The sequence below is a fragment of the Taeniopygia guttata genome, chromosome 30, assembly GCF_048771995.1.
Source record: "Taeniopygia guttata chromosome 30, bTaeGut7.mat, whole genome shotgun sequence".
NCBI lineage: Eukaryota > Metazoa > Chordata > Aves > Passeriformes > Estrildidae > Taeniopygia > Taeniopygia guttata.
The window spans coordinates 1,351,781-1,365,691 of NC_133055.1; the positions used below are offsets into that span (position 1 = coordinate 1,351,781).

General features: G+C 60.2%; 1 protein-coding gene across 4 annotated transcripts in view; it reads left to right on the top strand.

Annotated features, from left to right (window-relative positions):
• PNPLA6 (patatin like domain 6, lysophospholipase) overlaps positions 1–13,911 on the top strand; it is a 62,369-nt gene that overhangs the window by 21,727 nt on the left and 26,731 nt on the right. For all 4 annotated transcript variants that reach the window (XM_072919747.1, XM_072919745.1, XM_072919748.1 and 1 more), the window contains 7 exons: positions 4,098–4,175; positions 6,435–6,640; positions 8,599–8,730; positions 8,806–8,929; positions 11,241–11,354; positions 13,217–13,292; positions 13,378–13,518. In XM_072919747.1, coding sequence (XP_072775848.1) covers positions 4,098–4,175; positions 6,435–6,640; positions 8,599–8,730; positions 8,806–8,929; positions 11,241–11,354; positions 13,217–13,292; positions 13,378–13,518 — 871 coding nt within the window. The remainder of the gene's footprint in view (positions 1–4,097; positions 4,176–6,434; positions 6,641–8,598; positions 8,731–8,805; positions 8,930–11,240; positions 11,355–13,216; positions 13,293–13,377; positions 13,519–13,911) is intronic.

The window sequence follows — 13,911 nt, forward strand, 5'->3', positions numbered from 1 at the left end:
CTCTGTCCCCGTGACCTCCATGGTGACCTCCATGGTGACGTTCACAGCCTCCTGGTCATTCTCTGTCCCCGTGACCTCCATGGTGACCTCCATGGTGACCTCCATGGTGACCTCCATGGCCTCCTGGTCATTCTCTGTCCTTGTGACCTCCATGGTGACCTCCATGGCCTCCTGGTCATTCTCTGTCCTTGTGACCTCCATGGTGACCTCCATGGTGACCTCCATGGCCTCCTGGTCATTCTCTGTCCCTGTGACCTCCATGGTGACCTCCATGGTGACCTCCATGGCCTCCTGGTCATTCTCTGTCCCTGTGACCTCCATGGTGACCTCCATGGTGACCTCCATGGCCTCCTGGTCATTCTCTGTCCTTGTGACCTCTGTGGTGACCTCCATGGTGACCTCCATGGCCTCCTGGTCATTCTCTGTCCCCGTGACCTCCATGGTGACCTCCATGGTGACCTCCACAGCCTCCTGGTCATTCTCTGTCCCTGTGACCTCCATGGTGACCTCCATGGCCTCCTGGTCATTCTCTGTCCTTGTGACCTCCATGGTGACCTCCATGGCCTCCTGGTCATTCTCTGTCCCCGTGACCTCTGTGGTGACCTCCATGGCCTCCTGGTCATTCTCTGTCCCCGTGACCTCCATGGTGACCTCCATGGTGACCTTCACAGCCTCCTGGTCATTCTCTGTCCCTGTGACCTCCATGGTGACCTCCATGGTGACCTCCATGGCCTCCTGGTCATTCTCTGTCCCCGTGACCTCCATGGTGACCTCCACGGTGACCTCCATGGCCTCCTGGTCATTCTCTGACCCCATGACCTCCATGGTGACCTCCATGGTGACCTTCACAGCCTCTCTTGGCCATTCTCTGTCCCCGTGACCTCCATGGTGACCTCCATGGTGACCTCCATGGCCTCCTGGTCATTCTCTGTCCCTGTGACCTCCATGGTGACCTCCATGGTGACCTTCACAGCCTCCTGGTCATTCTCTGTCCTTGTGACCTCCATGGTGACCTCCATGGTGACCTCCATGGTGACCTCCATGGTGACCTCCATGGTGACCTTCACAGCCTCTCCTGGTCATTCTCTGTCCCCGTGACCTCCATGGTGACCTCCATGGTGACCTCCATGGCCTCCTGGTCATTCTCTGTCCCTGTGACCTCCATGGTGACCTCCATGGTGACCTTCACAGCCTCCTGGTCATTCTCTGTCCCTGTGACCTCCATGGTGACCTCCATGGCCTCCTGGTCATTCTCTGTCCCCGTGACCTCCATGGTGACCTCCATGGTGACCTCCACGGCCTCCTGGCCATTCTCTGTCCCCGTGACCTCCATGGTAACCTCCATGGTGACCTCCACGGCCTCCTGGCCATTCTCTGTCCCTGTGACCTCCATGGTGACCTCCATGGTGACCTCCATGATGACCTCCATGGTGACCTCCATGGTGACCTCCATGGCCTCCTGGTCATTCTCTGTCCCTGTGACCTCCATGGTGACCTCCATGATGACCTCCATGGTGACCTCCATGGTGACCTCCACAGCCTCCTGGTCATTCTCTGTCCCCGTGACCTCCATGGTGACCTCCATGGTGACCTCCATGGTGACCTCCACAGCCTCCTGGTCATTCTCTGTCCCCGTGACCTCCATGGTGACCTCCATGGTGACCTCCATGGCCTCCTGGTCATTCTCTGTCCCCGTGACCTCCATGGTGACCTCCATGGCCTCCTGGTCATTCTCTGTCCTTGTGACCTCCGTGGTGACCTCCACAGCCTCCTGGTCATTCTCTGTCCCCGTGACCTCCATGGTGACCTCCATGGTGACCTCCATGGCCTCCTGGTCATTCTCTGTCCTTGTGACCTCCATGGTGACCTCCATGGTGACCTCCATGGTGACCTCCATGGTGACCTCCATGGCCTCCTGGTCATTCTCTGTCCCCGTGACCTCCATGGTGACCTCCATGGCCTCCTGGTCATTCTCTGTCCTTGTGACCTCCGTGGTGACCTCCACAGCCTCCTGGTCATTCTCTGTCCCCGTGACCTCCATGGTGACCTCCATGGTGACCTCCATGGCCTCCTGGTCATTCTCTGTCCTTGTGACCTCCATGGTGACCTCCATGGTGACCTCCATGGTGACCTCCATGGTGACCTCCATGGCCTCCTGGTCATTCTCTGTCCCGGTGACCTCCATGGTGACCTCCATGGCCTCCTGGTCATTCTCTGTCCCCGTGACCTCCATGGTGACCTCCATGGTGACCTTCACAGCCTCCTGGTCATTCTCTGTCCCCGTGACCTCCATGGTGACCTCCATGGTGACCTTCACAGCCTCCTGGTCATTCTCTGTCCCCGTGACCTCCATGGTGACCTCCATGGTGACCTCCATGGTGACCTCCACAGCCTCCTGGTCATTCTCTGTCCCTGTGACCTCCATGGTGACCTCCATGGTGACCTCCATGGCCTCCTGGTCATTCTCTGTCCCCGTGACCTCCATGGTGACCTCCATGGTGACCTTCACAGCCTCCTGGTCATTCTCTGTCCCCGTGACCTCCATGGTGACCTCCATGGTGACCTCCATGGCCTCCTGGTCATTCTCTGTCCCCGTGACCTCCATGGTGACCTCCATGGTGACCTCCATGGCCTCCTGGTCATTCTCTGTCCCTGTGCCCTCCATGGTGACCTCCATGGTGACCTCCATGGTGACCTCCACGGTGACCTCCACGGCCTCCTGGTCATTCTCTGTCCCTGTGACCTCCATGGTGACCTCCATGGTGACCTCCACAGCCTCCTGGTCATTCTCTGTCCCTGTGACCTCCATGGTGACCTCCATGGTGACCTTCACAGCCTCCTGGTCATTCTCTGTCCCCGTGACCTCCATGGTGACCTCCATGGTGACCTCCATGGCCTCCTGGTCATTCTCTGTCCTTGTGACCTCTGTGGTGACCTCCATGGCCTCCTGGTCATTCTCTGTCCCCGTGACCTCCATGGTGACCTCCATGGTGACCTCCATGGCCTCCTGGTCATTCTCTGTCCCCGTGACCTCTGTGGTGACCTCCATGGTGACCTCCATGGCCTCCTGGTCATTCTCTGTCCCCGTGACCTCCATGGTGACCTCCATGGTGACCTCCATGGCCTCCTGGTCATTCTCTGTCCCCGTGACCTCCATGGTGACCTCCGTGGTGACCTTCACAGCCTCTCCTGGTCATTCTCTGTCCCGGTGACCTCCATGGTGACCTCCATGGCCTCCTGGTCATTCTCTGTCCCTGTGACCTCCATGGTGACCTCCATGGTGACCTCCATGGCCTCCTGGTCATTCTCTGTCCCTGTGACCTCCATGGTGACCTCCATGGTGACCTCCATGGCCTCCTGGTCATTCTCTGTCCCTGTGACCTCCATGGTGACCTCCATGGTGACCTCCATGGCCTCCTGGTCATTCTCTGTCCCCGTGACCTCCATGGTGACCTCCATGGTGACCTTCACAGCCTCCTGGTCATTCTCTGTCCCTGTGACCTCCATGGTGACCTCCATGGTGACCTTCACAGCCTCCAGGTCATTCTCTGTCCCCGTGACCTCCATGGTGACCTCCATGGTGACCTCCATGGTGACCTTCACAGCCTCCAGGTCATTCTCTGTCCCCGTGACCTCCATGGTGACCTCCATGGTGACCTTCACAGCCTCCTGGTCATTCTCTGTCCCCGTGACCTCCATGGTGACCTCCATGGTCTCCTGGTCATTCTCTGTCCCCGTGACCTCCATGGTGACCTCCATGGTGACCTCCATGGCCTCCTGGTCATTCTCTGTCCTTGTGACCTCTGTGGTGACCTCCATGGTGACCTCCACAGCCTCCTGGTCATTCTCTGTCCCTGTGACCTCCATGGTGACCTCCATGGTGACCTCCATGGCCTCCTGGTCATCCTCTGTCCCCGTGACCTCTGTGGTGACCTCCATGGTGACCTCCATGGTGACCTCCATGGCCTCCTGGTCATTCTCTGTCCCCGTGACCTCCATGGTGACCTCCATGGTGACCTCCATGGTGACCTCCATGGCCTCCTGGTCATCCCATCCCCTCGTGGTGACCCCACAAATGGTCCCGTTCTCCTTTCCAGGACCCTTCTCTCCTCAACAACCGCGTCCTGCTCCACCACGCTAAGGGCGGCACGGTCATCGCCCGCCAGGGTGACCAGGTGGGTTCTGAGGACCGTCACCTCGTGGTGGGGCAGAAACAACCCAAGAACCAGAAGAACCCACCATGGTGGTGGTGGTGCTGGTGGGACATCCCACTCAGACAATGCCAGGGTGACCTTGGGAGGTGACAGGACGTGACAATTGTTTGGTCCACCACCACACCGGGGTGACCAGGTGGGTTTTGGAGCAGAAACAACCCGAGAACCAGAAGAACCCACCATGGTGGTGGTGGTGGTGGTGGTGGGACATCCCACTCAGGTGATGCCAGGGTGACCTTGGGAGGTGACAGGACATCACAATTGTTTGGTCCACCACCACACTGGGGTGACCGGGTGGGTTTTGGAGCAGAAACAACCCGAGAACCTGAAGAACCCACCATGGTGGTGGTGGTGGTGGGACATCCCACTCAGACGATGCCAGGGTGACCTTGGGAGGTGACAGGACGTGACAATTGTTTGGTCCACCACCACACCGGGATGACCAGGTGGGTTTTGAGGACTGTCACCTCGTGGTGGGGCAGAAACAACCCAAGAACCAGAAGAACCCACCATGGTGGTGGTGGTGGTGGTGGGACCTCCCACTCAGACGATGCCAGGGTGACCTTGGGAGGTGACAGGACATGACAATTTTTTGGTCCACCACCACACCAGGGTGACCAGGTGGGTTTTGAGGACCATCACCTCGAGGTGGGGCAGAAACAACCCAAGAACCAGAAGAACCCACCATGGTGGTGGTGGGACATCCCACTCAGGTGATGCCAGGGTGACCTTGGGAGGTGACAGGACGTGACAATTGTTTGGTCCACCACCACACCAGGGTGACCGGGTGGGTTTTGAGGACCGTCACCTCGTGGTGGGGCAGAAACAACCCAAGAACCAGAAGAACCCACCATGGTGGTGGTGGTGGTGGGACATCCCACTCAGACAATGCCAAGGTGACCTTGGGAGGGTGACAGGACATGACAATTGTTTGGTCCACCACCACACCAGGGTGACCGGGTGGGTTTTGGAGCAGAAACAACCCGAGAACCAGAAGAACCCACCATGGTGGTGGTGGTGGTGGGACATCCCACTCAGGTGATGCCAGGGTGACCTTGGGAGGGTGACAGGACATGACAATTGTTTGGTCCACCACCACACCAGGGTGACCAGGTGGGTTTTGGAGCAGAAACAACCCGAGAACCAGAAGAACCCACCATGGTGGTGGTGGTGGTGGTGGGACATCCCACTCAGGTGATGCCAGGGTGACCTTGGGAGGTGACAGGACATGACAATTGTTTGGTCCACCACCACACCGGGGTGACCAGGTGGGTTTTGGAGCAGAAACAACCCAAGAACCAGAAGAACCCACCATGGTGGTGGTGGTGGTGGGACATCCCACTCAGGTGGTGCCAGGGTGACCTTGGGAGGTGACAGGACGTGACAATTGTTTGGTCCACCACCACACCGGGGTGACCAGGTGGGTTTTGAGGACCATCACCTCGTGGTGGGGCAGAAACAACCCAAGAACCAGAAGAACCGACCATGGTGGTGGTGGTGGTGGTGGGACATCCCACTCAGGTGATACCAGGGTGACCTTGGGAGGTGACAGTGGGGTGACAGTTGTTTGGTCCACCACACCGGGGTGACCGGGTGGGTTTTGGAGCAGAAACAACTCAAGAACCAGAAGAACCCACCATGGTGGTGGTGGTGGTGGTGGGACATCCCACTCAGGTGATGCCAGGGTGACCTTGGGAGGTGACAGGACGTGACAATTGTTTGGTCCACCACCACACCAGGGTGACCAGGTGGGTTTTGAGGACCATCACCTCGTGGTGGGGCAGAATCAACCCAAGAACCAGAAGAACCCACCATGGTGGTGGTGGTGGTGGTGGGACATCCCACTCAGGTGGTGCCAGGGTGACCTTGGGAGGTGACAGGACATTACAATTGTTTGGTCCACCACACCGGGGTGACCGGGTGGGTTTTGGAGCAGAAACAACCCGAGAACCAGAAGAACCCACCATGGTGGTGGTGGGGTGGTGGTGGTGGTGGTGGTGGTGGTGGTGGTGGTGGGACATCCCACTCAGGTGATGCCAGGGTGACCTTGGGAGGTGACAGGACATGACAATTGTTTGGTCCACCACACCAGGGTGACCAGGTGGGTTTTGGAGCAGAAACAACCCGAGAACCAGAAGAACCCACCATGGTGGTGGTGGGGTGGTGGTGGTGGTGGTGGTGGTGGTGGGACCTCCTGGTGACCGGGCGCGTTTCTGGCAGGACGTCAGCCTGCACTTCGTGCTCTGGGGGTGTCTCCACGTCTACCAGCGCATGATCGACAAGGAGGAGGACGTGTGCCTGTTCCTGACGCAGCCCGGCGAGATGGTGGGACAGCTGGCCGTGCTCACTGGAGAACCCCTCATCTTCACCATCAAGGCCAACCGGGACTGCACCTTCCTCAAGATCTCCAAGTCCGACTTCTACGAGTGAGTCCGTGTCCTTTGGTGTCCTCGGACCTGGTGTGGGCGTGGTCTCATCGTCTCCTGGTGGATCTCCATCGCTTTGTGGTGCTCGTTGTCACCTCGGGGATCCCACCTCGTTTTGGGGTGGTCCCACATCTCTCTGGGATGGTTCTCCATCTCTGGGATGGTTCCACATTGCCTTGGGATGGTTCCCGATCACTTCAGGGTGGTCCCACATCTCTCTGGGATGGTTCCCCATCTCTGGGATGGTTCTCCATCACTTCAGGGTGGTCTCACATCTCTCTGGGATGGTTCTCCATCTCTCTGGGATGGTTCCCCATCGCTTTGGGGTGGTCCCACATCTCTGAGATGGTTCCCCATCACTTTGGGGTGGTCCCACATCACTTCAGGGTGGTCCCACATCTCTCTGGGATGGTTCCCCATCACTTCAGAGTGGTCCCACATCTCTGGGATGGTTCCCCATCGCTTTGGGATGGTTCTCCATCTCTCTGGGATGGTTCTCCATCTCTCTGGGATGGTTCCCCATCACTTCAGGGTGGCCCCACATCTCTGGGATGGTTCCCCATCGCTTTGGGATGGTTCTCCATCTCTCTGGGATGGTTCTCCATCTCTCTGGGATGGTTCCCCATTGCCTTGGGATGGTTCCCCATCACTTCAGGGTGGTCCCACATCTCTGGGATGGTTCCCCATCACTTCAGGGTGGTCCCACATCTCTCTGGGATGGTTCTCCATCACTTCAGGGTGGTCCCACATCTCTCTGGGATGGTTCCCCATCACTTCAGGGTGGTCCCACATCTCTCTGGGATGGTTCTCCATCTCTCTGGGATGGTCCCACATCTCTGGGATGGTCCCACATCTCTCTGGGATGGTTCCCCATCTCTGGGATGGTCCCACATCTCTCTGGGATGGTTCCCCATCTCTCTGGGATGGTTCCCCATCACTTCAGGGTGGCCCCACATCTCTGGGATGGTTCCCCATCACTTCAGGGTGGTTCCACATCTCTCTGGGATGGTTCCCCATCGCTTTGGGATGGTCCCACATCTCTCTGGGATGGTTCCCCATCTCTGGGATGGTCCCACATCTCTCTGGGATGGTTCTCCATCTCTCTGGGATGGTTCCCCATCACTTCAGGGTGGTCCCACATCTCTCTGGGATGGTTCTCCATCTCTGAGATGGTTCCCCATTGCCTTGGGATGGTTCCCCATCACTTCAGGTGGTCCCACATCTCTCTGGGATGGTTCCCCATCGCTTTGGGGTGGTCCCCCATCGCTTTGGGGTGGTCCCACATCTCTCTGGGATGGTTCCCCATCTCTGGGATGGTTCCCCATCACTTCAGGGTGGTCCCACATCTCTCTGGGATGGTTCCCCATCACTTCAGGGTGGCCCCACATCTCTCTGGGATGGTTCTCCATCTCTCTGGGATGGTTCTCCATCTCTGGGGTGGTTCCCCATCACTTCAGGGTGGTCCAACATCTCTCTGGGATGGTTCTCCATCTCTCTGGGATGGTTCCCCATTGCCTTGGGATGGTTCCCCATCACTTCAGGGTGGTCCCACATCTCTCTGGGATGGTTCTCCATCTCTGGGATGGTTCCCCATCGCTTTGGGGTGGTCCCACATCTCTGGGATGGTTCCCCATCGCTTCAGGGTGGTCCCACATCTCTCTGGGATGGTTCTCCATCTCTCTGGGATGGTTCCCAATCACTTCAGGGTGGCCCCACATCTCTGGGATGGTTCCCCATCACTTCGGGGTGGTCCCACATCTCTGGGATGGTCCCACCACCACAACATCTCCCAGGGGAACGTTCCCACCTCCAGGGTGGAATTCTGCCGTGTCCCGAGCGAGGCCACCGTGATCCTGGTGGTTCCTCCTCCTCCCTGCTCCTCTCTGTGGCACTCCCCACCTCACGTCTGGTGGGGTTGGGGACATTTGGTGGCCACCACCTCGCCGTGTCCCCACCAGGATCATGCGGGAGCAGCCCAGCGTGGTGCTGAGCGTGGCCCACACCGTGGCCGCCCGCATGTCGCCCTTCGTGCGCCAGATGGACTTCGCCATCGACTGGATGGCCGTGGAGGCCGGCCGGGCGCTCTACAGGTGAGCGGCCACGTCCAGGTGTCCACCTCAGCTGGGTGAGGTCCACCAGAGAGGTGCCACCAGCGCTGTCCCCAGGCAGGGGGACAAGTCGGACTGCACCTACATTGTCCTCAACGGGCGGCTGCGCTCCGTCATCCAGAAGGGCAGCGGCAAGAAGGAGCTGGTGGGCGAGTACGGCCGTGGAGACCTGGTGGGCGTGGTGAGTGTCACCCCGTGGTGGTGGCACCTGAGGTCTTGAGGGATGGGTGGTGGTGGTGGTGGTGGCACCTGAGGTCTTGAGGGATGGGTGGTGGTGGTGGTGGTGGCACCTGAGGTCTTGAGGGATGGGTGGTGGTGGTGGTGGTGGCACCTGAGGTCTTGAGGGATGGGTGGTGGTGGTGGTGGCACCTGAGGTCTTGAGGGATGGGTGGTGGTGGTGGTGGCACCTGAGGTCTTGAGGGATGGGTGGTGGTGGTGGTGGCACCAGAGGTCTTGAGGGATGGGTGGTGGTGGTGGTGGTGGCACCTGAGGTTCTCATGGATGGGTGGCGGTGGTGGTGGCACCGGAGGTCTTGAGGGATGGGTGGTGGTGGTGGTGGTGGCACCTGAGGTCTTGAGGGATGGGTGGTGGTGGTGGTGGCACCTGAGGTTCTCATGGATGGGTGGTGGTGGTGGTGGCACCGGAGGTCTTGAGGGATGGGTGGTGGTGGTGGTGCCACCTGAGGTTCTCATGGATGGGGAGCGGTGGCACCTGAGGTCTTGAGGGATGGGTGGTGGTGGTGGTGGCACCTGAGGTCTTGATGGATGGGTGGTGGTGGTGGTGGCACCTGAGGTCTTGAGGGATGGGTGGTGGTGGTGGTGGCACCTGAGGTCTTGAGGGATGGGTGGTGGTGGTGGTGGTGGCACCTGAGGTTCTCATGGATGGGTGGCGGTGGTGGTGGCACCTGAGGTCTTGAGGGATGGGTGGTGGTGGTGGTGGCACCTGAGGTTCTCATGGATGGGGAGCGGTGGCACCTGAGGTCTTGAGGGATGGGTGGTGGTGGTGGTGGCACCTGAGGTCTTGAGGGATGGGTGGTGGTGGTGGTGGTGGCACCTGAGGTCTTGAAGGATGGGTGGCGGTGGTGGTGGCACCTGAGGTCTTGAGGGATGGGTGGTGGTGGTGGTGGCACCTGAGGTTCTCATGGATGGGTGGCGGTGGCACCTGAGGTCTTGAGGGATGGGTGGTGGTGGTGGTGGCACCTGAGGTTCTCATGGATGGGGAGCGGTGGCACCTGAGGTCTTGAAGGATGGGTGGTGGTGGTGGTGGCACCTGAGGTCTTGAGGGATGGGTGGTGGTGGTGGTGGCACCTGAGGTTCTCATGGATGGGGAGCGGTGGCACCTGAGGTCTTGAAGGATGGGTGGTGGTGGTGGTGGCACCTGAGGTCTTGAGGGATGGGTGGTGGTGGTGGCACCTGAGGTCTTGAAGGATGGGTGGTGGTGGTGGTGGCACCTGAGGTCTTGAGGGATGGGTGGTGGTGGTGGTGGTGGCACCGGAGGTCTTGAGGGATGGGTGGTGGTGGTGGCACCTGAGGTCTTGAAGGATGAGTGGTGGTGGTGGCACCTGAGGTCTTGATGGATGGGTGGTGGTGGTGGTGGCACCTGAGGTTCTCATGGATGGGTGGTGGTGGTGGTGGCACCGGAGGTCTTGAGGGATGGGTGGTGGTGGTGGCACCTGAGGTCTTGAGGGATGGGTGGTGGTGGTGGTGGCACCTGAGGTCTTGAGGGATGGGTGGTGGTGGTGGTGGTGGCACCTGAGGTCTTGAGGAATGGGTGGTGGTGGTGGTGGTGGCACCTGAGGTCTTGAAGGAGAGGTGGTGGTGGTGGTGGTGGCACCTGAGGTTCTCATGGATGGGGAGCGGTGGCACCTGAGGTCTTGAGGGATGGGTGGTGGTGGTGGTGGCACCTGAGGTTCTCATGGATGGGTGGTGGTGGTGGTGGCACCTGAGGTTCTCATGGATGGGGAGCGGTGGCACCTGAGGTCTTGAAGGATGGGTGGCGGTGGTGGTGGCACCTGAGGTCTTGAGGGATGGGTGGTGGTGGTGGTGGCACCTGAGGTCTTGAGGGATGGGTGGCGGTGGTGGTGGCACCTGAGGTTCTCATGGATGGGGAGCGGTGGCACCGGAGGTCTTGAAGGATGGGTGGCGGTGGTGGTGGCACCTGAGGTTCTCATGGATGGGTGGTGGTGGTGGTGGCACCTGAGGTCTTGAAGGATGGGTGGTGGTGGTGGTGGCACCTGAGGTCTTGAGGGATGGGTGGTGGTGATGGTGGTGGCACCTGAGGTCTTGAGGGATGGGTGGTGGTGGTGGTGGCACCTGAGGTTCTCATGGATGGGTGGCGGTGGCACCTGAGGTTCTCATGGATGGGTGGTGGTGGCACCTGAGGTTCTCATGGATGGGGAGCGGTGGCACCTGAGGAGGTCCCACCTCCTCCTCGGGTGGTGGTGGTGGCTCCACGGCTTCGTCCTCACCACCACCACCATCGTCCCGGCGCAGGTGGAGGCGCTGACGCGGCAGCCACGGGCCACCACGGTGCACGCGGTGAGGGACACGGAGCTGGCCAAGCTGCCCGAGGGGACCCTCAACAACATCAAGCGCCGATACCCGCAGGTACCCCCGGGCGTCCCACCGAGATGTCCACCACGCTGGCTGGTGGCCGTGGCTCTAATTAAAAACAGCTTAATTAAGGAGTTCCTGAAGCTGTTGGAGGAAGGGCTGGTGGCACCTGAGGTCTTGAGGGATGGGTGGCGGTGGTGGTGGCACCTGAGGTCGTGAGGAATGGGTGGTGGTGGTGGTGGCACCTGAGGTCTTGATGGATGGGTGGCGGTGGTGGTGGCACCTGAGGTCTTGAAGGATGGGTGGTGGTGGTGGTGGCACCTGAGGTCTTGAAGGATGGGTGGTGGTGGTGGTGGCACCCGAGGTCTTGAGGGATGGGTGGTGGTGGTGGTGGCACCTGAGATCTTGAGGGATGGGTGGTGGTGGTGGTGGCACCTGAGGTTCTCATGGATGGGGAGCGGTGGCACCTGAGGTTCTCATGGATGGGGAGCGGTGGCACCTGAGGTCTTGAAGGATGGGTGGTGGTGGTGGCACCTGAGGTCTTGAGGGATGGGTGGTGGTGGTGGTGGCACCTGAGGTCTTGATGGATGGGTGGTGGTGGTGGTGGTGGCACCTGAGGTCTTGAGGGATGGGTGGTGGTGGTGGCACCTGAGGTCTTGAGGGATGGGTGGTGGTGGTGGTGGCACCTGAGGTCTTGATGGATGGGTGGTGGTGGTGGTGGCACCTGAGGTCTTGAGGGATGGGTGGTGGTGGTGGCACCTGAGGTCTTGAAGGATGGGTGGTGGTGGTGGCACCTGAGGTCTTGAGGGATGGGTGGCGGTGGTGGTGGCACCTGAGGTTCTCATGGATGGGGAGCGGTGGTGGTGGCACCTGAGGTCTTGAAGGATGGGTGGCGGTGGTGGTGGCACCTGAGGTCTTGAAGGATGGGTGGTGGTGGTGGTGGTGGCACCTGAGGTCTTGAAGGATGGGTGGTGGTGGTGGTGGTGGCACCTGAGGTCTTGAAGGATGGGTGGTGGTGGTGGTGGCACCTGAGGTCTTGAAGGATGGGTGGTGGTGGTGGTGGTGGCACCTGAGGTCTTGAGGGATGGGTGGTGGTGGTGGTGGTGGCACCTGAGGTCTTGAAGGATGGGTGGTGGTGGTGGTGGCACCTGAGGTCTTGAGGGATGGGTGGTGGTGGTGGTGGCACCTGAGGTCTTGATGGATGGGTGGTGGTGGTGGTGGCACCTGAGGTCTTGAGGGATGGGTGGTGGTGGTGGTGGCACCTGAGGTCTTGAAGGATGGGTGCGGTGGTGGTGGCACCTGAGGTTCTCATGGATGGGTAGTGGTGGTAGCACCTGAGGTCTTGATGGATGGGTGGCGGTGGTGGTGGCACCTGAGGTCTTGAGGGATGGGTGGTGGTGGTGGTGGCACCTGAGGTCTTGAGGAATGGGTGGCGGTGGTGGTGGCACCTGAGGTCTTGAGGGATGGGTGGTGGTGGTGGCACCTGAGGTCTTGAAGGATGGGTGGTGGTGGTGGTGGCACCTGAGGTCTTGAAGGATGGGTGGTGGTGGTGGCACCTGAGGTTCTCATGGATGGGGAGCGGTGGCACCTGAGGTCCCTAAGAGTGAGGGTTGATGGCACCTGAGGTCTTGAGGGATGGGTGGTGGTGGTGGCACCTGAGGTCTTGAGGGATGGGTGGCGGTGGTGGTGGCACCTGAGGTTCTCATGGATGGGTGGTGGTGGTGGCACCTGAGGTCTTGAAGGATAGGTGGTGGTGGTGGCACCTGAGGTTCTCATGGATGGGGAGTGGTGGCACCAGAGGTCTCTCCAAGGACGGGCAGTGGTGGTGGCACCCAAAAACTGCTGTAGGACACTTCTCTTGGGCATTGACGAGCGTCTGCCGCGTCTGATGGCCGTCCTGGTCCCCGTCCCCACAGGTGGTCACCCGCCTCATCCACCTCCTGAGCCAGAAGATCCTGGGGAACCTCCAGCAGCTCCGCGGGCCCTTTGCAGGTAGAACCTGGGGACAACTGGGGTGGTCCCTGCGGGGCTGGTGGCCGTCCCCAGAGCGGCGTGTCCACTCCTCCGTGTCCACCAGGGTCTGGCCTGGGCGTGGCCACCAGCTCGGAGCCCATCAACCCCACCAGCAACCTGGCGACGGTGGCGGTGCTGCCCGTGTGCGACGAGGTGCCCATGGCGGCCTTCACGCTGGAGCTCCAGCACGCGCTCAACGCCATCGGTGAGCGACCACCGATGGTCACCGTGGGTCACGGTGCCCTGGTGAGCTGGGGTGGGGATGGTTGCAGTCCCACAGGGTGGTCCTGGAGGTGGTGGGCACCACGAGAGTGACCATGGCATGGTGGCAATCATGGCATGGTGTCCACAGCATGATGGTGACCTGGTGGTAACCATGGCATGGTGGTGACCATGGCCTGGAGATCTGGTGACCTGGTGTGGTGATGGTTGCAGCCCCACAGGGCGGGCTTGGAGGTGGTGGGCACCACGAAAGTGACCATGGCATGGTGGCAACCATGGTATGGTGTCCACAGCATGATGGTGACCTGGTGGCAACCATGGCACGGTGGTGACCATGGCCTGGAGACCTGGGGACCTGGGGTGGTGATGGTTGCAG